General features: G+C 42.3%; 1 protein-coding gene across 1 annotated transcript in view; it reads right to left on the bottom strand.

Moving 5' to 3' along the window:
* LOC137382638 (uncharacterized protein KIAA1671-like) overlaps positions 1-26,297 on the bottom strand; it is a 255,619-nt gene that overhangs the window by 145,769 nt on the left and 83,553 nt on the right. The window contains exons 4-5 of the mRNA XM_068054841.1: positions 20,969-23,734; positions 18,760-18,924 (exon numbers count right to left, since the gene is read on the bottom strand). Coding sequence (XP_067910942.1) covers positions 18,760-18,924; positions 20,969-23,734 — 2,931 coding nt within the window. The remainder of the gene's footprint in view (positions 1-18,759; positions 18,925-20,968; positions 23,735-26,297) is intronic.

Raw genomic sequence — 26,297 nt, 5'->3', positions numbered from 1 at the left:
GTCCTGGAGATTCAGAAATTGCTTACACAAACCAGCCACCCATTGTTGAGTCACTTCAAACCACCAGGCCTAAAAGGTTCAACCTGCTCAACTTCCTATGCCTAACACCCTATCAAAGTTACAGGACTGTCTTGGACAGCAAGCTGGGGTAAACATTGCAATTGTGCAGGAAGCGAAGGAAAATCGACACTGAAACCACCATTTTTTCTGTCCCTGTTCCACATTGTTGGCTTAGAGAGATCTTCTCCTGACTTCAGGGACGATCTGTGTCCAGAATGATAGTGTCACACACACAAAAATATCAATGACATAAAGGGATATGGGATAGTGTGGGAAAAAGGCATTGAAGTGGATGATCAGCCATGATCATATTGAATGGCAGAGCAGGCTCAATAGGCTGAATGGCCTACTCCTGCTCCAATGTTCCTATGTGAAATCAATGTGAAGAAAACTAACTTACATTGAACTTTAATATGTGTAGGGTGCAAGACAGCACTGTGTTAAAAGCAGCTTCGCAATAGACACTTTGGGTTGGAGATGGCAGAAGGTGTCACTGTCCATGGCACTGTGCCAGAAGGATTGCCTTCCTAAATACTGTCCAGTTGGGTCAACAGATGTGCCAGGGCGCTTCACCATGGATGAACAGGGTCATATCTGTACCCAATCTTTCCAACAGAATGGCACTTAGTGACCTCAGATAGACCATATCTAAGGAGAGGATGAATTAAGCTTGGCTCTTGGGGGAGTCCAGATTGGGGCCCTCACAATTCATTGCTCAAATCAATATATGGCATGATTTTATTCCTACAGTTAAGGTTGAGTTAATTGATAAATTTGCCTAGGGCAATTGTGCAGGACAGCACCAAGTTTGCAAGAGTGGTGGTGATTTGGCGATGCCAACAAGCTTGGGTTTTAAAATTCTTGGCACTGTAGGGGATGTAAAGCTTAAGGGAAATGCTGAGCTCCACGGCTCTGAGATTCTGGGAAGGAATGTGTCGGGGTTGGAGACTGTGGAATGACTCTTGACCTCAATGCGTTGGGAAGTGCATCTGAAGCTTAGGAACAAAAAGATTTCTAATTACAACATATAAATAAATATATAAATAAACTTACTAAGCTCCTCATTCGCTGAACTTTACTCAGGAGGCACAATCCATGTCTATATTGATCAAGGTTACTTTATTATTCCTCATTCGACCTCTGAATGAAAGCTGGGAACTTTACTGTCACATCATAGGAAACAAATAGAAAATCTCAGAATCTATCACACTGTTAAACAGCCAAATACTGATACCACCATGGTAGACTCAATAACAGGATATCTGAACCAGCCAGATTTACAGCACTCCGGAACACTGCTAATATCAGACCAGCCATCCTTAGACTTGGACAGCAGTTTTCCTTCCCTCAAGGACATTAGTGAACCAGTTGGGACAACCTGACAGCTTCATGATCAAGTTTACTGAAAGCAACTTTTTATTTCCAGATTATTTTTTTTAAAGCTAAATTAAAATTCTCAAACTACTATGATGGAATGTGATCTCATATTCTCTGTATTCTTAGTTCAGGCCCCTGGATTGGTGGTTCAGTATGTATCTACTACACTACCATACTGTCATATACTGGAGATCAACCCACTCAGCTCCAAATAACTTGCACCTAAAAAACTCAATGGGTAGGGAACTCCTGGCTGGACAGGCCCAAGAAGTTTACCAGTATTCTGTGTTGAGGTTGTGCAGTTTTAGTTGTTTGAAGCACAGAAGCAACCATGTGCATACTAGGAGGTCCCTAAATCGCAGCACTGTTATTCACTGAAATTAGTTAAGTGAGATATCTCTCCACAACATCAACAATTGCATTATATAGCACCCTTAACATAGCAAAACATCCTAAGATGCTTCATAACAGCATTATCAAACAAACTTTGAAACCGAGCCACACAAGGAGCTATTAGGGCAGATGACCAAAAGCAGGAATAGGCACCAACATGCTGCACCACGGACATTTGAAAAATTTATTGACTCAGCCACGGACATGGGGGAAATTAATCTTTATAAAGTGTATAACCAACCTAATACCATCAAAACAGTCCGATTTAAAACACATTTCTCCCTATTTAGTGAGATACCTGACATTCTTTTTGCTTGCACAATTTGTCACACACAAAGAATTCAGATAGATGTCCATTTGTCAAGAGTGATCTTGATCTCTTTCTCTCTCTACTCTGTTTTCAGCTCTCTCCCCTCTCCTGTGTTCCCTCCTCTCTCCCCCCCCCCCCCCCCCACCCTCCAATGTATCAGGAGCGGAAACACATTGCTGCTCGTGACCGGCCCCGCACTCTGTAAGAAACCAGGGCCTTTGGGGAGCTGAGAAAGTAAACTGTCTGCCTAAAAAAACCAGCTTGATCTGGCCTAAAGAAGTCTTGCCTTTCCAGTTCTCACATTGCTTTCCTGTGCCGTTATCCTATCTGTTCTACTCTCACCAACATTCTCCAGGGCTGATTCTGCAGGTCAGACATGGGCAGGGAGCAGCCGATTGACAGCTCCAGTCTTCCCAGCGAGTCCCGCCTCCCCTGTGCTCCGATTTGATGGAGGTCCGCGCACAGGCGGACCATTCGCACTATTGATTGGCGGGCCAGACACAAAACTTTGGTGGGCTGTAGGAAGTTGCCCGATGCCCCAAAGGTCCCGATCCTTTGTAATTACTTTTGCTTCTGATAATTATAAACGTCTTGCTCCAAGATTTTAAACGTGTTTTAAAATACAAGTTTAGCGGCTTGGAGCAAGACTTTAAAATTACCACAGACCTCAAAATTTTTACCACGGACACTGGTGTCCATGTACGGACACACTGCCAACCTCTGACCAAGAGCTTGGTCATTGGAGATGTACCTCTTTTTTTCCTAAGACGAACGCAGAAGTACCTGCTCTATTTTATATTTATTGCTTTGCCCATAGTTCGGCTGGCCTTGTTTACAATGTTTAAGGAGCATCGTAAAGGGGGGAAGAGAGCTACAGAAGCTGAGAGATGTAGGGAGGGAATTCCAGAGTTTTGGATCTTAGCAGCTGAAGGGATGGCCGCAATGGTGGAGCGATAAAAATTGGGGATGCTCAAGAGGCCAGAATTGGAGGAGTGCAGATATCTTGAAGGGTTGCAGGAGGAGGTTACAGAGATAGAGAAGAGTGAGGCCATGGAGGAATTTGAAAACAAGGGTGAAAATTTTGACGCTGAGGTATTGCTTAACCAGGAGCCAATGTAGGTCAGTGAGCACAGGGGTGATGGGTGAATGGGACGGTGTGAGTAAGGACATGGACAGCAGGGTTTTGGATGAGCTTAAGCTTATGGAGGGTGGAAGATGGATACAAAGGAGAATGTATGCACTCCAAATTAGGCAAACAGACATTAACTATGGAATTCTCAGGAGCTGAGTTTGAGGACATGGTGACGGATTCTGTTTGTGTTATGCAACCAGCCAACCATATCAAAAAACTTTTACAAAATATTACAGAAAAGGATGCGGGAGAAAAATCTGTCGACACCATGAAGGGAAAAGGACAGGAAAAAGGTAAAAATTCAGGAGGGAAAGATTAAGAAAAGTAAAGGAGGATGGAGAAATGGAAAAGAATCCAAAATAAAAGAGCAGAGGGCAAAGTGGCTGAACAATGGAACTCTTCCTCTTCTTGATGCCACTGAAGTGGCTTATTAAGGAGGGAGACCTTAACTAAGGGTGATCAAGATGACGATAAAATGAATATTTAAAGAAAAAAGACATTTCTGGCAAGTTTGTTTTAAACCAAGAAAAAAAATAAGCACTTCCCCCCCTTCCTTCTACTTCAAGTTGTCAACCCAAGGAGACTGACATTTCCTTGGAACTGTTGGCATGTTAAGTATATTCAAATAGACACTCTATTTAAATTTTTTTTTTTAGTTGTGTTAATTAATTTGTAATCCCGTCTTTGGCCGACCCCAGACATCATAAACGCCTGACACTTTAAAACTCGACCATCACAATGCTACAAAACACTTGAACCGATTCCAGCATCTGCACCCAAAAAAGGCTGAATAGGACTAATACCAAATGTGAAAAAGTGAAATCAAATTAACTCGTTCTGAACAGGCTTTTCCCTTTAGTTTTCAAAATTCAATTCAACCCACAGGACTGTATTGTGGCCCATCAGTGCCAGGGAGCGGGAGGACTGGCCTTAACTCTACTCAGCTCCCAGTGTCAGCTGTAATGAAAGAGGATGGGAACAATGCTGGGTGGAGGCTACTGAGTCTCCTAACAGAGGGTGAAGGGGTCTGGGTGGGGGGTGCGAAATCAGAGAGTGATAGTCCACACTGGGCAATAATCCATGCCTTAGTGCAGCTGGCCAAAGGGCTATTGAGGTGAGCTGGGAATATATGCTCATCTGTCCTTTTGGTAAGAGGGCCAAGAGTGCAGGTGGACTTGAGAGCAGGAATAACATATTCCCCTTTTAAATTAAATTACCAATAAAAAGATATTTCTTTAAAAAAAACTTAAGCTGCATCTGCCATTTCATTCAGTGTATGAGGATTAGTGCACAAGAAAGATGGGCTGAATGGCCTCTTCTCATACCTGATTTTTGTTAGGTTAAGTTCCCATCTTCCATGCCAGACTCTTGGACCACAAAGTTAAACACCCTGCCTCCCAGTGCACATTACAATAATAATACTTACTGTGCTTCCATGAATGGACAGCTAGTTGCAACAAACTATTAATATGAACTGATGATATTTCATTGTCTTTATGACGTCACAGTAACAACTCTGAGCTCAGTGCAGCCTTGTCATGCTACAAAGCAGCTTAAATCTGCCTCAATGTTTCAACCAAGGAAAAAAAGTTCCACTTGAACAAAAATCACAATTCTACCGACTTTGAAAAAAAAAAAATTCATTGTATAAGCAGAAGCTCTGTCCAGACACTTAATGAAGACATTTCTCTAACACATGGAGGGAAATTAAATTCAATACCACTCCTCTTCAAATCACACAATTTGATCGAATCACTCTCGTCATTCACTACTGTCTGAAGCATCACCGACTGGGTTTATGCTCAGGCTCATAAATAGAAACATCTGTCAGGGCCATAAAAACTGCAAAGGCTGGAAATCTGAAACACAAACAGAAAATGCTGCAAGAAGTTGGGTCAGTCAGCATTCCGCAGAAAGACCAGACCAGACCAGACCAGTTCATGTTTCAGGTATAACCTTTCACCTGCTCTGATGAAGGGTTAATACCCGAAGGTGTTAACTTGCCTGCCCTCTCCATAGTCTCTGACTGACCTGCTGAGTTTTTGCAGCATTTTCTGCATTTGCCTTGGGAGGTGAATGGCCACGCACACTCTCTTTACAACTGTTATGTCCCATTTTTTAAAACTGAAACAAGTATTTTGTAGTTCAGCTCAAGACTATCAGTTGAATCTGTTTTGTGATGTCATGTGATCGGTGTCATTGTTTTTCACTGGTTACAGTCAACCCCTTATGAACTTTAAATGGCCCTTCTGAAAAAAAGTGAGCAATTTTTTTTTTAAAGCTAGGGCCCCCAGAAATCGCCCCCCATTTTTTTGTATTTTTCTCTATATATCACTTTGTTTATTCAACATTGTGTGTTTAATATGTAATTGGTTGTGAATATACTTTCTGTTTGGTTGTGAATTGGCTTTTAAGAGAAAAAGCTAATTCACAACCAATCACCCCCGCCGCCCCCCCCCGCCGCCCCCCCCGTACAGACAGTGGACCAGTCTTCCCAGGAAAGGGTCAAACTGTGCCTGAAGTAGCAACTTTATCACTTCTTCATGCTACTCCAACCTACAGTGTCTCTCCCATTTTTCTTGTGTCTCAGGTAAGATGATCTATTTCTGTTCTTAAATTGTTGTTAAATACTATTATAGTCCACCCTTTTTGTGATAGCAAAAGGATTATTAGAGACACTGGAATCAGGGAGTGGATGCTGGTTGGAAAGTACACATAAGAAACTGTGTAAGGGATCAGCACAGATTCTAGGCAATGGAAGAGTGTAGAGATTGAGTGCTGTGTAACAATTGTTTGTTTCTAGCTTAATGAATATCATATAGTTTTGCCCGCCCTAAGGAATCACCGTGCTAATTAGTATTTTAGCAGAATACAAGTTTTTATTTGTAGAAAAGTCTATTTGTTGTATGGTATAACCAAACAGTGAAAGATGCTTACACAAGATAGAAATTTGACTATGTTTAAGATGTTCTGGACAGTTGTTAACTTATTTTTACTTAGAAAAGCGGTATCAATGACTAGGATAGCCATAACACATGTAGTAAAGATATAGTTCAATACTGGTATACTTGTTTAGTGCTTTGTTCATTATAGTTTAATTCTTATGATCTGTTGGACATAGTCTAAGTTGAATAAGCCATAAATATGATTATTTTGGTATCAACAGAAGTTTATAATCATTAAATTAAGTGAAGCTAGGCTCACAATTGGAGCTTGGATTATTTAACTCATTAGAGAGACGTGTAAAATCATAACACTGAAATGAGTCTGTATTACAGTATCTGATTAGTTGCTTTCTTATTCTTTCATGGGATGTGGGCATCGCTGGCAAGGCCAGCATTTGTTGTCCATCCCTAATTGCCCTTGACAACTGAGTGGCTTGCTAGGCCATTTCAGAGGGTAATTAAGAGTCAGCCACATTGTTGTGGGTCTGGAGTCACATGTAGGCCAGACCAGATAAGGATGGCAGATTTCCTTCCCTGAAGGACATTAGTGAACCAGATGGGTTTTTACGACAATCGATGATAGTTTCATGGCACCGTTACTGAGACTAGCTTTCAATTCCAAATTTAAAAAAATTAAAGTTATTAACTGAATTCAAATTCCACCAGCTGCTCGTATTTGCATGAGCAATTGCACTATTGCGTATTAAATCAAGGATCATTTCTTTATGCTACTCCAACCTACAGTGTCTCTCCTGTTTTTCTTTTGCCTCAGACAAATACAACACATCACCTCCCACCCCACCCCTCGGGCGGGTGCAACAAAAATAATCCCTAAGCGTGCTGTATAGCATGAAGATGATCCACTACCTCTTATCTTAAGTTGGAATCATTACAAAGTATATTCCAGCGGCAGGAGCCCTTGTTCAGCAACTTCACATCTTTTCAATGAATGAAAATGTGGTTTATCAACTTCATGCCTGAATTCTCCAGCTTCTTAGATTTCAAACGGGAAGCCCTAGCAACACAGCAGGAGAACAGTCTGGAAATCATTTTTGAACAGCGACTTTTTAAGTGAAAAATGTTTTAACACATTGTTCAGGTACAGTTTAGACATCAAGTCAATGAAATTATAGAGGATTTTACTGTTCTTCTGAAAGTAGAGCAGTCATGTGACCCATCAAACGTATGTCAGAGATTGATCTGCTTTGCAGCTCTCTCTCTCTTTGCTCTGTGGCAGTTTTGGGAGTTACATGTTACACAGGTAATGCAACATGAAGCACCTAATGAAGCTCAATGGAAACACCACCTATATATTTTGATTAGGTACTTTGTAGTCTTCTGAACGGAACAGTGAATTTGACAATTTCGGATCTTAACCATTGCTCCCCTTTTTTGGACAACAGCTGTTGGTAATGATTCTGCTTATGTAATTTACAGTTCATCTGGACCCATCTTTTGTTTATTTTCTTGTCCCATTAACAACCCTTTTTGCCTTGCACTATCATCCCTTTACTCATTTAATCTCTCCTGCCCTTCATCCTATCACAAACCTTTCCAGTTCTTTCCTCCCCTCTATCCTTGCCCTACCTCTGTACGTGCTTAAAACTGGTAACATCTCTTAACCTTTTCCAGTTCTGATGAAAGGTCATCAACCTGAAAGGTTAGTTGCTTCTCTCCCCACAAATGCTGCCTAATTTGCTTTGTTTCCCAGCATTTTCTGTTTTTATTTTGGTTTTCCAGAACCCACAGTACTTTACTTTTGTAATGCTTAAGTTTGGTGTCTCAGGTAGACTCAGCTGCTCACTCTGGCAAGTTCCTGCTGCAAGGGCGAGGGGAGAACTGAACAGGGAATCGCTACAGCCTGCCCACCCATCCTCATAGCCAGACGAGAAACCCATGAGGGAAGAAAAACTCAGGCAAAGAAGAAACTCTGGAGGGATAGAATTGCAAAGCAGAGAAGTTCTGTTAAACTTGAATCAAACCTTGATGAAGCCACACTTGGATTATTATTTGTAGCTCCGGTCTCCATATTATAAAAAGGATACAGAAGCACTGGTGAAGGTGCAAAAAGGATTTACAAGGATGATACGAGAATTGAGAAGTTATACCAAAGATTTAAGTTAAAAGAGAAGATTAAGAGGTGACCTGATGGAGGTTTTCAAGATTATGAAATGATTGATAGAGTAGGTGTAGGGGAAATGTTTCCAATTGTGGGGTAATATTAAATATATTATAATGTAATTATAATAGATACATATTTAGTTTGCATTTATCTATCCATATTTTTTCAATATATGTTTATGTGGCTTGTGATATTTTTCATTTATCAGAAGTAGCTCTCACTAAAGAAAAGGTTGGCAACTCCTGGGTTAGATGAAGGGCTCGTGTGGAGCATAAACACTAGCATGAAATAAAAGCAAGAAATGCTGGAAATACTCCGCGGGTCTGGCAGCATCTGTGGAGAGAGAAGCAGAGTTAACGTTTCAGGTCAGTGACCTTTCATCAGAACTGGCAGAACTGATGAAGGGTCACTGACCTGAAATGTTAACTCTGCTTCTCTCTCCACAGATGCTGCCAGACCTGCTGAGTATTTCCAGAATTTTTGTTTTTTATTTCAGATTTCCAGCATCTGCAGTATTTTGCTTTTATTATACTAGTATGAAATAGTTGGGCTGAATGGCCTGTTTCTATGCTGTATATTCTATGTAAAACCCCAAAAAAATAAAAACAGGAGATGCTAGAATTACACAACTGATCATTAGGACTTGTGTTAACCTGGCTTTATCTGGATCAGCTATGTATATATAGCATTTTCTGTGGGTTTTTTTCTATTATGTTTCCTTTTTACCGTAAAGAAATTATATTGTTGTAGGTACTCCTCAGGGCCGTGGGCCTTTACATGGAAAAACAGTCTTTATGGTCCTCAAGGCTGGGAAGTGTCCCACAAACTATCTGCATGTATTTGCGATGGAGGGAACTGAACTTAAGGCCTGTACTGGTTACGAAACCTGCAGTGATTGCATTATTGCAAAGCACACCTTTTGATAATACAACTGCTATTCCCTCAGAGACCTCAAGATGAAAGCCTTACCACCTTCAGGGTTAATGTACACAACACTGTAATCTAGACTGTGCAGAAATCACATTATCCCTTAACTTCTGATTAGGCTACCATAGAAAGATTACAACACAGAAGGAGGCCATTCAGCCCGTCGTGTCCGTGCCGGCCGGAAAAACTAGCCCCCCAATCTAATCCCACCTTCCAGCACCTGGTCCATAGCCTTGCCGGTTACAGCACTTCAGGTGTATGCCCAGGTACTTTTTAAAAGAATTGAGGGTTTCTGCCTCCACCACCGTTCCTGGCAGTGAATTCCAGACACCCACGACCCTCTGGGTGAAAAGGTTTCTCCTCATGTCCCCTCTAAGGCTTCTACCAATCACCTTAAATCTGGGCTCCCTGGTAATTGACCTCCCCGCTAGGGGAAACAGGTCCTTCCTATCTACTCTATCTAGGCCCCTCATACCAGTCCGTAAAGAAAAAAAATGAGATTATCCTTTTAGTTCTGACAACACTGCTTCTTTCTATAAAAGTACCAACTACCCTCTTTGCTCTTGATAGTACTCTCCTGTGTATAAGTACTAAATAAAGGAGTTTACTGTTCCTTTATCCTTAATTATTAGAGTGCTGACCAAATTATGCAAAAAGGAATACTTTTCCCTTTTATTCCAGATATCACTATCTAATACACCTAGTTTCCGAGGCAGGTTCCTTCGGTTCAATATTGGGAGCAGTTGTTATTGGGCTGGAATAGCATGCCATCATGGTTTTTATTACATCAGATTGTTTGTAATACCATATTTTGTGCCCGTTTCTAATGGTTGCCTGTCCTTGTTAGTGGTCCCAACTGCTGCCCGTCTGTGTTGTGATGTCCCACCAGCTCTCCCTGACTGCCTGCACCGAGGAACTATTCTCTCACTAGACCTTGGTTCTAACATTAAATTGAAAGTGTTTAAATCTAGTTTAGTAACAAGAATCTTCTGTTCTGAAGGAGCAGATTTAGACATTGTTGCAACTGTGTGACAAATGCTTGCGAAAAAATATCACAAAAGGTGTTTGTCACTAAATACTTTGTAAGTTAATCATATCCGGTTGATACGGTCGCAGTGTACTTTATTTTTAATACTGAACTGTGTTTATCACTTGTTTTGCTGTAAAGGACATTTGCACTGAAATACAGTGCTGCTGGACGATTACGAAGCAATTACGAAGGAGCATGAAGTACACAGCTATGATAAAGGGGTTTCTAGCGTGTTCTCCAGCCTTAATGTTCTGCATCATTAACTCTGGGAACAACTCAGGAACATGGTATGTTAAAGTACAAGTTTTTCTGTTTTGACATCATGTTGACAAGTTGATCCAAGGACTGCTGTCATACCTTAGTTCCTCTGATGAGGGGCAAACTCAGATACATATCTCATCAAATAAACCTGCAAATAATCAGTACCTCAATAGGCAGTGTTCATCAGCTTTCTCACACAAACACAATTACATACAAATAATAAAAAATTCTGATGAAAGGCATTGAGCTGAAGTGTTAACAGTTTCTCTCCCCCCAGATGCTGCCTGATCTGCTGAGTATTTCCAGTGTTTTCTTCTTTTATTTCAGATTTCCAGTATCCACGGTATTTTGCTTTTGTAAATGTTAAATGTAAGCCCAGTCATTGTTCCCTCAGCTCCACCTGCAGTGGTTGTTATGCCCAATTAGATATCCCACATCAACACAGAGGAATGGGAAAACAAACCAAGCAAATGCCAAACTCAGCGAATCATATATCCCCAACCTACCCACACTGAGAAAATTTGCTCAGGCTTTCCCTTGGCTCCTTTTAATACAGAAAGCGATGTTTACTGAATCAGTCACTCTCATTTAGCAAAAGAAATCCCATGACAACAAACTTTAATCAATGAATTCGGAAGCTAGAACTGGTGATCAGGGTCAAAGGTTACACAAGGCCACAGAGTAAGGAGTCCTTCTTGACAAATTCCATACTAATCGTTGTTGAGGACAATGTCCTCTTCAGTTGTGAATGTGCATGGTGCGGTGGGATGTCAGAGGGAAGGTGAGCAGTACAGTGCACGAGTGATGAGCATGAGGCAATTAATATCCTCCAGACTGTGGTTACAATGCTCTCCTTGTGAGAGATCTTGAAACTTTTGTATATTTTAAACACTCCCACTGGCTGGCATCTCCTAAAATACCTTACACCCTCACCTTAGCCCCTCTCACTGGTCACAGTGTAAGACAGCTTGAGTGATAGAGCCTGCATCCGAGCAGCACCTAGCTCAGTACCACCCCCAAGTCCACTTTCTGATGAAAGGTCATCGACTTGAAACGTTAACTCTGCTTTTCTGTCCACAGATGCTGCCAGACCGGAGTATTTCCAGCATTTCAGCATGTTTCAGATTTCCAGCATCCGTATTTTGCTTTTGTACACTTTACCAAGTCCCTAATTAAATGAGTCATGAAACTCCACTATGTCGACTGAAATGACTGAGAATCAGTTTACTGTCCCAAGCCCTCAACACCAATTTCACTTCTATGTCTGGGGAAATCTTTAAAGAATATCAGGTAAAGGCCTGCTAACTGACCCGAACCCAACAGGACCTGACGGGGCAGGTCGGGTCGCTCCTCCGGGTCCGGCTTTCGGGCTCGGGACGGGTCCGACACGCACAGTAAGTATTGCTCTGCTGGGAAGTTGAGTTTGGTGTCAAAAGTTGAAAAGCCTACCTGAGCTGGGAGTCCGGGACGTCAAGGAGGGAAACTCTGAGTCTGCGCAGTGAGCGAGTGAGCGTCTCAATGACGTCATCACGCTCATGCTGCAGCCGCCTGCAGATTTGGAATCGGAAGGTAGGTAAAGTGGGCATTCCGGTGGTCGGGTCGGGCTGGGCTCGGGTCGGGCTTGGGTCCAAAGTGGTTCCGTTGGGTTTGGGTTGGGTTTTTTTTTTCCTGACATGAGCAGATCTTTACTATCAGGGGTAGTTCGGGTACTGAAACATAAATCCTCAAAGGGATATTTCAGTTTTATTTTTAAATGGTATTTTTATCTCAGTTTAAAAATAAATGAATGTAGAAGTTCAGCACATGACTCACATCTGAAACTGTTTAATGGTCACTGGCTCAGTTTGCAAGTCCAGACCCACAGCCCGGTTTCGACAAAGCTTTTTTTAATTCAGAGATTGTCTTTAGCACTAGAGCACTGCCACCTGGTGACAGCACCATGCAACAGCACCCTGCAATCCACAGCAGTCGAAAGACTTGCATTTACACAAAGCCTTTTACAACTTCAGGGCCTCCCCAAAGCGCTTTACAACCAATGAGGGGCTTTTCAAGTGTAGCCACTGTTCTATTTTAGAAAATGTGGCAGGCAAACTGCAAACAGCAAGGTCCCACAAACAACAATGTGACAATGACCAGATAATCTGTTTTAGTGATGTTGGTGCAGGGATAAATATTGGCCGAGGACATCGGAACGAACTCCCTGGATCATCTTCAAAATAATGTCATGGGATCATTACATCCACCCAAGAGGGATCTTTTATGTTCACCTGAGGGGGCAAATTGGGCCTTGGTCTAATGCCTCATCTGAAAGACCGTACCTCTCTGACAGTGCAAATAAATGTTGAAGCAGTCAAAAGGAGCCACAAGATAGACTCAATGGAAGGAGGCCATTCTTAGCTCATTTAACTGAATCAATAAGGCTTACATTCACCCATCACATCATCTAATTGTCTTTTGAACAAGTGATTTTTAAGCTCCATTTTGCTACCCTTTAAGACTATTTGCAGGAGGTTGTTCTTCCTGAGTTCTGATCTTTCACCAGTTTTAATCTGTGCCTCCTTGATCTAATATTCTGGCATTCCTTGGAAGTACTGCTTTGAATTTACCTCATAGGTTGGTAGCACTCCCGTCTCTGATTCAGAAGGTTGCAAGTTCAATTTCTACTTCAGAGATTTGAATGCAAAAATTTAGGCTGGCACTTCAGTGCGGTACTGAACCGTCGGAGGTGCCGTCTCACAAATGACAGGTTAAACCGAGGTCCCATTTGCCCCCTGAAATGGAGATAAAAGGTCTCATTCTGCTATTCGATGAACAGCTGATGTTACCCCTGATGTCCTGGCCAATATATAATCCTCAATTAACATCAACAAAAAAGATCAGATGTCAGCATAGCTGTTTGTGGGAGCTTGCTGTGCACAAATTGGCTGCAGCATTTCCCTCATTACAAAACTAACTATACTTCAAAAATACTTCATTGGCTGTAAAGCACTTTGGGGTGTCCTGAGGTCATAAAAGGAGGTATATAAATTGAAGTCTTTCTTTCTTTCATCTATTCAATTCTCAGCCCGCTTGATCGGTACCCCATCCTTATCTTAAACATTCACTCCCTCCACCACTGGTGCACAGTGGCAACAGGGTGTACCATCTACAAGATGCACTGTAGCAACACACCATACCTCCTACGACAGCACCTTCCAAACCCATAACCTCTACCAGCTAGCAGAACAAGGGCAACAAATGTATGGGACATCACCACCTGCAAGTTCCCCTCCAAGCCACACACCATCCTGACTTGGAACTATATCGACCTTTCTTCATTGTCGCTGGGTCAAAATCTTGAAACTCCCTCTCTAACAGCACTGTGGGTGCACCCTAAGGACTGCAGCAATTCAAGAAGCAGCTCACCCCACCTTCTCAGGGGAATTAGGGATGGCAATAAATGCAGGCCAAGCCAGTGACGCTCACATCCCATGTATGAATAGAAAAAAGTCCCTTTCTTTCAAGTACTGCTACTTTCTATCTGTTCCTTGTATCTCATTCCTTCCCTTCGTCTTTTATCTCCAGTCTGTATCTCATTCCCTTGCTGTTTGCCTTGTACCTCCACTCTGCATCTGCTCCATGGTTTCAATGGTTCATGTCTTGGTGATCAAAACTGGAGCGGGTACCGAATTTGTGGATTTGACAGGTGACAGAATAAACAGAAGAAAATACAGCGCTAAAATCTCCAACACAGCACATCTCAGTAAGATCACAGTCTGATATTTCTTAGAGAGAGATTGTTTCTATGCTGGCTAAAATCAGTGACTTCCAATTTGCATATTTCATAAATTATATTTTTTTTAACTGTTTTTTTATTTTTTACTGTTAAGCCAAAACAACTTTTACATTATCTGTTTCTCTTAGAGTCTTAGTTTAGTTTAGAGATACAGCACTGAAACAGGCCCTTCGGCCCACCGTGTCTATGCCGACCATCAACCACCCCAGCATTCGCCAGAGCTGGCGGGCAGCCATAAAGACAGGGCTAAATTGTGGCGAGTCGAAGAGACTTAGTAGTTGGCAGGAAAAAAGACAGAGGCGCAAGGGGAGAGCCAACTGTGCAACAGCCCCAACAAACAAATTTCTCTGCAGCACCTGTGGAAGAGCCTGTCACTCCAGAATTGGCCTTTATAGCCACTCCAGGCGCTGCTTCACAAACCACTGACCACCTCCAGGCGCGTATCCATTGTCTCTCGAGATAAGGAGGCCCAAAAGAAAGAAACACTAATCCCATATTCCTGCCACATCCCCACCTGTCCCTATATTTCCCTACCACCTACCTATACGAGGGGCAATTTATAATGGCCAATTTACCTATCAACCTGCAAGTCTTTGGCATGTGGGAGGAAACCGGAGCACCCGGAGGAAACCCATGTAGACATAGGGAGAACTTGCAAACTCCACACAGGCAGTACCCAGAATTGAACCCGGGTCGCTGCAGCTGTGAGGCTGCAGTGCTAACCACTGCACCACTGTGCCGCTCATAGAGTCGTACAGCATAGAAACAGGCCCTTTGGCCCACCGCATCCATACCGACCATAATGCCTATCTAGACTAATCCCACCTGCCTGCATTAATTCCATATCCCCCTAACAAAAACTATTTGCAGTTATATCACGTCTTTAATGTAGTAAAACACCCCAAGGTTCTTCACAGGAGCACAACTGGATAAAAATTGACACCGTGCCAAAGGTCAAGTTGACACGTGGTAAAAAGCTTAGTCAAAGAGGGAAGTTTTAAGCAGTGTCCTAAAGGAGCGAGACCTGGAAATGCGGAGAGCTTAACTCCGAGACAGCTTACGGTACAACGCCTAAGGTGGGGTGAAGGAAGTTGGGGATACACAAGAGGCCATCGTGGAAGAATGCAGAGTTCGTGGAGGGTTGTGGGGCTGGAGGAGGTTCCAGAGATGAGGGGAAAGGCCATCGAAGAATTGAACATGCGGATGATCACCTATTGCAACAAAAAGGAAAAATAGCGACTATAAGACCAATATATGTGTCTTTCACTGAAGTTGAACCTCTCATACTAACTCGATCAATAAATACCATGAGCTGGCTATCCTCTGAGTTCCATGCTGCCATCTGCTGGTAAGAATATGCTTTGCATTATACACAAAACAACAGTCAGGAGCTGGAAGACAACAGGTTCAATGCTCCACCTCACAAGATTGCTGATCTCAGCTGTACTGCTGTGGGGAGGCAGAAACGAGAAGACATCACCCATAGGGAGGGGAGGAAAGAAAAATAATTAATGACCGGAATCATCCTTTGCCATTTAGAGCACCATAGGAAGCAGGTTGTTATTGCACCCTTGATAGGGTTGTCCAAGGTTCTGTATTAATGGGCCATTTAGTGCAAACCATGGAGCCTTGGAGGCTGCACAGAAAGTTTAAAACCATGTCCCCATTAACTTGCGTATATCTCGAATTGCGGGCACTAACACACCTTGGTGTTCTGAATATCAATCAGGCAACAGCTCTTTCCAAAACCTCCAAGACCAAAAATTTCAAACAGGACAAATGAGCAAATAATAAAAACAAGCGTAAATGAGACCGAGGTGCCAGACGTCATGAGCTGTTGGAGGGACATCCCTTTTCTAGGTCAAAATTAGCTCCAGGACATGGACAAACAATCAAAAGCTAATGGATGGAGCAGAGCAGTTGAACATGGATTTAAAAAAAAAGGCCACTGGCAATTTTGCTTTCCTCCCATAAACTCAATCTTCTAGTTCTAGCTTCCAACTAACTATAATTCACTATGAAACATGCAGGAGATATCACAAAGACATCACAATTCACATTATACAGCAGCCTCCAACAATCTGGGTTCTGGTAAGAACTCCTAACAAAAGCTATAATATTATATCGAATGGAGATTTACATAACATAAATCATGCAAGCTGTGGCAGTCAGAACTCACTTGTGCTAGCACCACCGATGAGTTATGAAATCAATCTCACTATTTACTTTGTCGAATCCACTGGCTCTGACACGTGCTCTCCATCAGCTTTAAAAAGCAATGATCTGATTGCAATCTCAGCTGCATCTGTTGTTCTACATATAAAGTTCCTGAACCCATCGATTCAAGTTCAGCCTGTAACTCACTCCTGGGTGCCCATGAACAGGCAAAAACAAATGTTATATACAATATTACAACAATGCTTTTGTCAAGACTGATATGAGGAAAAAACTGAAGAGAGAGCAAAAATAGTACTTAATTTGCAATGTGCAAATATATTCAACAAGAACGATGCCACACATTGTACATTGTGCCTATGGCTCCCAAGGACAGATTACAGGTGCAATCCCTACCGTACATGAACTTTATAAGCTTACATTAATGTTAAAAGCTTTCTATAACCCAAATCACAACATTTTGCAGGACACGGACTCTATGCACTCAAATGCAGTAACAGCATCAATTTTGTGTGTGAAACAGGGGTCACAATTCATAAGAGCTGTTTTCTGACTCATACCTGGATGATGGTCCATTTGGGTTTCATACCTGTAGCTGTTTAGTTAATGTCACGGTCAGTATTACACAAAGTCTCTGGGATTTACCAGCTTCCTTTTTATTAAACCATAACTTTCTACAACCTTTTTAACAACACTTAAAATCAACAAAGACTATTCCTGTAAAGCTGCAGACACAAGCTGCAAGGTAGAATTCCTCCATTTGTTAATCTTAACAAAAATGAGAGAGAGAGAAATCATAAAACGTCCTCCCCCCCACCTCCACATAATATCACACTGTCCTCCCCTCTCCACCCCCGAACATTAGTGATGGAGGAGAATATACCCTTATTCTGTGTCAGCGCCAGCTCTTAATTCACCAAATACTAAGCAAATGCTAAATGATAATACTGTTAGAGTATTAAGGATTTATTTTGAGCCCAAATCCTCAAAGCTTCACACTTAACACAGGCCTGACCTTTCCTGGGGACCATGTACAAATGTGAATTATTGCAGTCTCTGTGCAGCGATGATGGGAAATCGTTTCCAAATTGTTCTCCCATGCTTGAAGCGACGACATTCAAGACTTTGTGGAATGCAGCCTTTGCTGGAAAGGAGGCTGTTTCCGTTTTGCCCATTTTCTCCCTCTCCTGAAGGCTTGCGTCCACAATGTACTGTCTACCGGCATCTGTTCAACTTCTGGTACCTCCTTCAGATTCTATTAGTCATGTATTAGTACTGTCAGTCCGTTCCACCAGAGAGATGTCAAAGCCCCTCCTGATTCTGTCTTCAACTAATATCCATACGTGCACTTTTCCACTCAGTGTTCCAAAACAAATGAATTGGCTGATGCCACATGGGCTGGTAGTAGGTCAGTACAAGTGGATACAGCACTTTTTGTTCAGGGATGCTCCTGACCTTAAAGGGGTTTCAGTTAAACTTGGTCCAATTCCTGGGCTAAATTTCACAAGCCACATGCTGGGCTCCCCAATGGTTCAGTGAGTTCCTCAAGTGCATAGCTAAGCCATACACACCAGCAAAGTCTCAGGTGTGCTGTTAAGTCTGTGCTGTGTTGGCTGATCTCAGCCTAGGTGGTGCAAAATGGGTCTGTTGACTGTGACTAGGGAAGGGAAATATCAGGCAGGATTCCTCCTGCAGTAAGTGCATGTGGTTGGACATTGGGTGAAAGTATCTAACACTCAGCCTGCCAGCAATTAATTGTCAAGACCCGCACCAACAGTCACCTCGCTTAGGTATGGAAGGTCAGCCTGGGCGGGAGAAACTGTCATGCCAAAACAAAAACAAGCACTGCACATAAAAACCTAAACAGCACTAAATATTCAACACTCAGTGACAACAACATCACCAACCCCGAGAGCAGGATGTCCATCCTCATCAATATCAACGCCACATGCCCAGAGATGGGGCACCCGACCTTACTAGCATCAACAGCATCAAGAGCAGTACGCTCATCATCATTGGTGTAACCACCACCTGCACTGACAGCCACAGAACGTTCCTGATCACACAGACTCAGAGAGCAGAATGTACATCCTCATCTGCATCACTGGCACCAACAGCAGGCCAATCCTCATCAACAGTGGCACTGACACCAGTGTGGCCATCCGCATCACTGGCACAAACAACATGGCCCATTGTCATCATCATTGACACGGTTATCACACCAAACATGAAAAATATTTCAGCTTCCTTACCACTTTGTGCTCTTGGCTTTTCACCTGTTGTACACTACGCCTGGAATACACTTTCTTCTCATTTTGTTTCTTGGTCTTGGAGGTCAACAGGATCATATCCCCAACTTTCCTCTGAACCTTGCTTGGGAGGTCAGTAGGTTGCTCCCTTTCTATGTAGTGAGAACCCTATCATGTACAAAGCAGGGCGGTAATAAGCTACTGAAGGAAATTCCATTTATACTGTTCATTTTCTGGAAGAACCTGATGAGTGAACAGGATGTCTGCCTCTCCTCTACTGTAAGTAGATATAAAATTAGGCATATTCCCTTTTATTCCCATTGGTTGCTTGTCACTGCTCACAAAGTCAGAACCTTTGGTAACGCATAATTCAGCACTGAAGCACTGGCACATAGCGTCACACAGAGAACACGTGCTTGAGCTACCAGCCTACTCAGTTCCAGATCTATATCATATTGAAAGGGAAGACTACTGCAGCTCTGCTGTGGGGAGAGGGAAAGGGGAAAAAATTAAACAAAGAATGCCATTCCTGGATAAAACATCATTATACACCCAGCTGCCACCTGAAGGCTCTTGCATTGGCAGAGCTTGGGAAACAAACCATCCAGTCTCTCTCTAGGCAACAGAAGCAAGGATATGATATTAAGGAATATGAGCATATATGTGTATGTGAACTGCTCAAGCCTCAGTTTGTGCCACGAGAGGGAACTGCCTTCAACTCAGTCACTGAGAACATCCAGCAACAGAGAAGCCAATGACTGACCCAAATATTCAAATAAGTGTTCATGCTACAACACAGGCTACAATAAATCTTTTGGCAAGGGAGTGCTTGTGTGTGAAAGTTTGGGATGATAACAGCACCTGTTTGTTTTTGAGAACACGGTACAAACAAAACCATTCATTCATTAATTGTGTTCAAAATCACGAGAGGTCTGTACAAAGTAGATAGGGAGAAACGGTTCCCAATGGCAGCAGGGTCGAGAATGAGGGGACACCAATTTAAGGTGATTGGTAAAAGAACCAGAGTCGACATGAGGAAAAACTATTTTACACAGTGAGTGGTTAGGATCTGGAAATGCACTACCTGACCGTGTAGTGGAGGCAGATTCAATCTTGCCTTTCAAAAGGGCATTGGATAAACATCTGGAGAAAAAATTTGCAGAGCTAGAGGGAAAAGATGGGGGAGTGGGACTAGCTGAGTAGCTCTTACAGAGAACCAGCCAGGACATGACGGGCTGAATGGCCTCCTTCTGTGCTATAACTATCCTATGATTCTGTTCATAAGTTAATTATGTAACTGTAATAAATATATTCATGAACAACTAAGTCCATATCCCACAGCATTGCACCCGGATAGTAAAGATCAGTTTGAATTTTTCAGGTCAAGGAAGGTTTGAGTTTGGAGATAATGGAACTAATTTGGATGAATGGGAAGGGGGAATAAGCCAATATGGGGGTTGGCGGGGGGGGAAGGGGGAAAGGAGGGAGGTGGGAGGGATCGGGAAAGACATTAGACAGTGGAGGGAGGGGTAAAGTGAGGGAGAGACACAGAAGAGGTAGATGGAAGAAGGAGGGGAAGGGAGGGAAGAATGGTGGGAAGGGAGAGGGAAAGAAAGGGAGAGGGAGGGGCGTGTGTACATCTCTCTCACTGAAGAAAATGAAGAGGTTGAAAAGTTTTCCTGTCAAGGTTTATTTTTTTTAAAATGTTCTGAAGTCATGCACCAAGTCGCGTTGAAATAATTTGGAAGATTAAACACATTAAAGCTGTTTATAGCCTGAGGGAAACACATTTAAAGTTGCAATGAAAATCATATGGATCCAGGTTGGGACATTTCCACAACGCAAATGTCAGTGTACCTCATTCCAGAACTGCAGGCACAGATCGAATTTGAAATCTCTGGCAAGATAATCAAACCAGACTTTTGCAGGTGACTGAGACTTCAGTGTAAAAATGTAAACCAAGGAATCCAAAGACATATCTTGCCATATGTAAGATATTAAATTATTTATACTACAATTAGATGGATAAGTTAGGTAGCTAAATTTCATACCAATTGCAGAACCAGCCTTAGGCAATATAAATGAATATTTCTACCACTGACAAAATGTTAAATCGTGTCTCCGGTCACTGATTACATTATAATAATGGATTTAGCTGCCTCGTTTGTATGAACATTATTATTTTTGGAAGTACATCAATCAACATGCTTACCATCTTATCCTCTGCCATTGACATCCTTGTGTGCACCATAGTTTCTGCAACTCCATGTTGATCTTCCCCGATTGAGCAGCTCTTTCTTTCTTCGTGGCTCCTGGAGTTTGGTGTTCCTTCTTGATTCAGGAACAGACCATCAACTGTGTCTCGTGCCTGTCTGTGAATTTCCAAAGGCCTTGACTTCTTAACCTCTGGGACAGATTGGTTTAGATCTTTTGGATAGTCAATCATGATCCTAGGAAATTTCCATTCAGATTCCTCTTTACGACCTGCTGCTTTGTTTTCTACTTTTGCATGTTGTCCATTATCAACAGACATCTCAACATACTTTTCCTTCTCCAATACAAGATGTGGTGAACCTTGAACTGGCCTCCTTGAACTGGTCAAATAGTCCAAAATACCAATTTTACCATCAGGGCAATGACCATCTAACACCTGGGTTGAGCTGTCTGTCTGAACAGTAGTTATTTTTGACTTTCTTTCTTCACTCCTGTTCTTCCTATGTCTTGGCCTTAGTTCACTGCAGTCATCCTCTCTAGGTTTTCCCTTCTCTCTGCTATAATCAGACTTTTGTCCATCTGTACGAAGCTCAGGCTGTTCCAATTCACCCTGCTCTGTATAGATTGAGGATGGTCGGCTTTTCTTTTTCTCATGCTTGGGCCGTCTATTTAAGATAGCAGGTGTGCTGGTCAAAGTGTCCACTTCACTGAATTGCTTACCCTCTGACCTCTGGTCATTCGAACGAAGATCACACCTTCCCAACTCATCACATTCATTATAAACAGAGGATGGTCTGCTTTTCCTTTTCTCATCCTTGGACCGCTTCTTTAAGTCAGCAGACGCATTGTCACAGGCATCTCTTTTAAATTCTTCATTATGCCATCCCTTTATTTGATCATTTTTCTGGTAGGTCTTCACTTCATAGGAAGCAAATGATGAGCTCTTTGGAATTTTCACAGTTGGAGACACTGCATCAGCTGGCTTTGAATTTAATTTCTTTCGGACAGGGTCCACAGGCTCTGGTATTCCCTTTTCATATTCAGCCATCAATGCATCTAGGTCAAGGACACTATTACGGTGCAAATGTTTCTTATTTAGCATCTCAGAAGTACCTTTGCTTTTACCTGAAGATGGTGATTTTCCAAGGCCCCGAACAGCAGATTTTATCACCTTTTCCGTGGATTGTTCTTCATAATCTTTTTGCCGAGTATTGGAACGTTGGTTATCCTTCTCATCATGGCAATGAGAAAGTTTTGATTCTTCGTTTTTTCTTATAGATGTTTCTTTTCTGTAGTCCACCATTAAAGTATCAAGGTCTAATATATTATGTCTGTAACGGTCTGAAGCATCCCCCCTCTTTCTTGACTTATCAGTGTCTGCCATTTTAGATTGTTTCACGGTTGGTGTTACACGGTTTTCGTCTGAATCATCACTCTCTCTGTTCGTCCATGGCATATCAAGAAATGCTTCAGACAACAGGGTCGTTTTAGGTTTTTTTGCAGTGGGCAATTTAGTATAACTTTTAGAGTGCTCTTCAGGGAGGCTATCTTTCCATCCACCAACAGAGCGACTGAAAGTAGTGGACAATGGCACAGAGACAGATCTGTGTTGCACATAACTAGTCCCAGTTGAATAATCAGAGGTGTGACCTGTTGTAAAGACTGTAGAGTTGGGCTCCAAAGAAACCTTTTTCCTTCTCTTATCCCTCCTTTCCTTTGGAGGGACCATCCCACTCAATTCTATAGTTCCATCTCCTTGCAGCAACCTTTTCGCTTCTTTGTGTACTTCTACACCATCACTGCCCTTTGAATCTTTCCCATCAATGGACCTAGCAGAGGGCTGTAGCTCCTGGTTGGTAGCTTCATTGTCCTTTCTCAAACCAAAATTTGGTGCAGTCGATGGTGGCTGTAGAGTAGAGCTCTTCTCAGCTGGAAGTGACTGATTCCAGTGTCTCCTTGGACCAGAAACATTTTCATCGCGTTTTGTTTGGTCAATCATGGAAGGTAACTTCCTAATGCAGTGAGCCATGACTTTATCTTCAGATGTTGTAGGGAGTGAGCTACTGACTGCTTTTTCACTGACGTCTTGCAAGTTATCAATTTTACCAGAGCTTGCAGGCAATAGCAAACCTGAAACATTCTGTGCAGTAACCTGTGAGGAAGGAGGAGTATTTATTGAAGGCCTGGAAACTCTGCCTTCCTCTGATTCAAAATAAATCTTTTTTTTCCCCTCGAAGACTGCAACTTCAGGCTCCAAAGATTTTGTTTTATTGGTCTCTTTCTCACCAGGCATCACCTCAGCTGCTCTTTTCATAGTAATGTAATTCTTCAGTTCAGAATGGGCAGTTTGTTCAGATCTTTTGCCTTTATCAAAGCAGGAATTTGCTAAGTAGGAGGGATCTTCTAAATGTACAAACTCTGGTACCTTGTGACATTGGACCTCATTTTCAGTTACAAAGACTCTGACAGCTTTTATGCCTCTTTCAGCGTCCATTGATGCGGTGACTGTTTGCTGCCCATCTGAACTTTCAGTGCCAACCCTGGTCACTGAAGCAAAACTCATAGGTACATCTGTCTCATTTATTTGCCTCTTCATCTCCTCTTCCCTCCTGTTGAAACTGCTTTTCCTGCTTATTTTCTCAGAGCCAGTTTTCTCATCTGTAGTAAGCTTATCAAAGGCTTTGCTCACTTTCTTCACCGACTGACGTCTGCTCCACCTAAATTTAGTAGCAATGTCCATCAAGTGTAACTGGTCATTCTTTGTCTAAAAAACATATAAAGAGCAGTTCAGAAACTGAAGAATAAGGAACTGGGTAATGCAGTCAGATCCCTTCCAGAAGACATACTACAAGGTTCCAAGTTGGAGACTGTTAACAAAAAACAGAGTGCATGGAATTGGAGGCAACCTATTGGTTTGGATAGCAAATTGATTAGGAGGTAGGAAATTGAGAGTCGGGATGATGGATATATATTCCAGTTGGCAGTATGTGACGAGTGGTGAACCCCAGGGGTCTGCACTGGGGCTCAGCTTTTCACTATATTTATAAATTACTTGGTTGAAGGAATTAAAAACCCATATGTCCATGTTTGCCAACAACACTAAGTTAGGCACCACAATAAATCTTGTAGTTAGGAGATGAAAGTTACAAAGGAACACTGATAGATTAAGTGAGTGGACAAAACTGGGGCAGATGAAGTTCCATGTAGGAAAGTGTGCAGTCATCGTCTTTGAAAGAAAGACAGATTAGAATATTTTCTAAATGGACAGAAGCTAGAACAGTGGATGAGCAGATATGGCAGTCAAAATACAGAAATCACTCAAAGATAGGTACAAAAATAATTTAAAATGTGAATGGAATGTTGACCTCTATCTCAAGAGGGTGGGAATACATAAAACTTAAATAGGAGCAGGAATAGGCCATTTGGCCCCTCAAGCCTGAGACTAAACCACTCTGTTCGTAACCTTGTTGACATCTGACCCTGAGATGAGCATCCGACCACATATTCATGCCATCACTAAGACCACCTATTTCCTCCTCCGTATCATCACCTTCTCCGCTCATCTGCTGCTGAAACCCTCATTCATGCCTTTGTTACCTCTAGACTTGACTATTCCAACACACTTCCGGTTGGTCTCCCACATTCCACCCTCCATAAACCCGAGGTTATCCAAAACTCTGCCACCCGTGTCTTAACTCACACTAGATTCCCCATCACCCCTGTGCTCGCTGACCTACATCGGCACACAGTCAAGCAATGTCTTGATTTTAAAATTCTCATCCTTGTTTTCAAATCCCTCCACAGCATTCCATGTCCTTAACTCTGTAACCTCCTCCAGCCCCACAACCCCTCAAGATATCAGCACTCCTCTAATTCTGGCCTCTTCAGCAGCCCTAATTTTAATCGCTTCACCGTTGGTGGCCCTGCCTTCAGCTGCCTAGGCCCTAATCTTTGGAATACCCTCCCTACACCACTCCACCTCTCTATCTCGCTTTCCTCCTTTAAGACACTCATTAAAACCTACCTCTTTGATCAAGCTTTTGACATACGATCTAACGTTTCCTCTTGTAGCTCAGTGTCATATTTTGTTTTCTAATGCTCCAGTGCCACACCTTGGAATGTTTTATTACGTTAAAGGTGTTATATAAATATAAGTTGTTGCTGTTATCTTTGTTTAGACCCCATCTGAAGTACTGCATTCAGTCTTGCACACACCTCCAGCAGATTATATTGGCCTTGAAGGTGGAGCAGTGCAGATTCACCAATATAATATCAGGGCTAAAGGGGTGAATTTATGAGGACAGGTTGCAGAGACTAGGCTTCTTGTCACTTGAGTACAGAAAATTACGCAGTGTTTTAATTGAGGTATTTAAGATGATCAAAAGAGTCAATATGGTAGCTAGAGAGAAACCATTTCCTCTGGAGGGGGAGTCCAGAAAAAGGGGGCATAAACTTAAATTTAAAACTAGGTCATTCAGTGATGTTGTCAGAAAGCAATTCTTCACACAAAGGATAGTGGAAATCTGGAAGTCTCTCCCAATGTTGAGATCAATTGAAAATGTCAAAACCTTTTGTTGGGATACAGAACTAATGCCGGTAGATGGAATTAAGATGGAGATCAGTTATGATCTAATTGAATGGTAGAACAGGTTTGAGGGGCTAATTGGTCTATTCCTTTTCTTATGCACTGTTGTTTCAACCCTGGAAACCTGGTGTAAATCAAGCTCACAATGAAGAGATGCAGATTTCTCTATTTGCTGCCCAATAAGCTTCAATAAAATAAGGTTGCACAGCTTCAGTTCAAATCCTAGTGGGCAGATTGTAGGAATCTGTACTTAATGCTAATATGCGGCGAATGTGGAAAAGTGTTCCGTTCCCCAGGGTAGACATCCCTCACCATGATCAATATAATTTCTTTTGGCATGCCCACCAATTGCGATACAAGGCGTTAGCTGTGGCTCAGTAATAGCACCCTCGCTTTTGAGTCAGTAGGTTGTGGGCTCAAGTTCTGTTCCAAAGACTTGACCATATAATCTAGGCTGACCCTTCAGCACTGAAGAAGTGTTGCACTGTTGGAGGTGATTTTTCTAAGATTTGACACTAAATTAAAACCCCAGATTCCAAAAGATTCTAAGAATTTACTCAAAGATAAGCGGAGGAGTGCTCCTGGCCAACAATTATCCCTCAATCAAAACCACCAAAAACAAATTATTTGGCCATCTATCTAATTCTATTTGTAGGATCTTGCGGTATGCAAATTAACAGCTGCATTTGTCTACATTGCAACAGTGACGACTGGCTGTGAATTGCTTTTGGATATCCTGAGG

Source organism: Heterodontus francisci, chromosome 23 (genome assembly GCF_036365525.1).
Source record: "Heterodontus francisci isolate sHetFra1 chromosome 23, sHetFra1.hap1, whole genome shotgun sequence".
NCBI classification, from domain to species: Eukaryota; Metazoa; Chordata; class Chondrichthyes; order Heterodontiformes; family Heterodontidae; genus Heterodontus; species Heterodontus francisci.
Note: the sequence above shows the minus strand (reverse complement) of the source record. Positions and strands in the feature narration are given on the sequence as shown.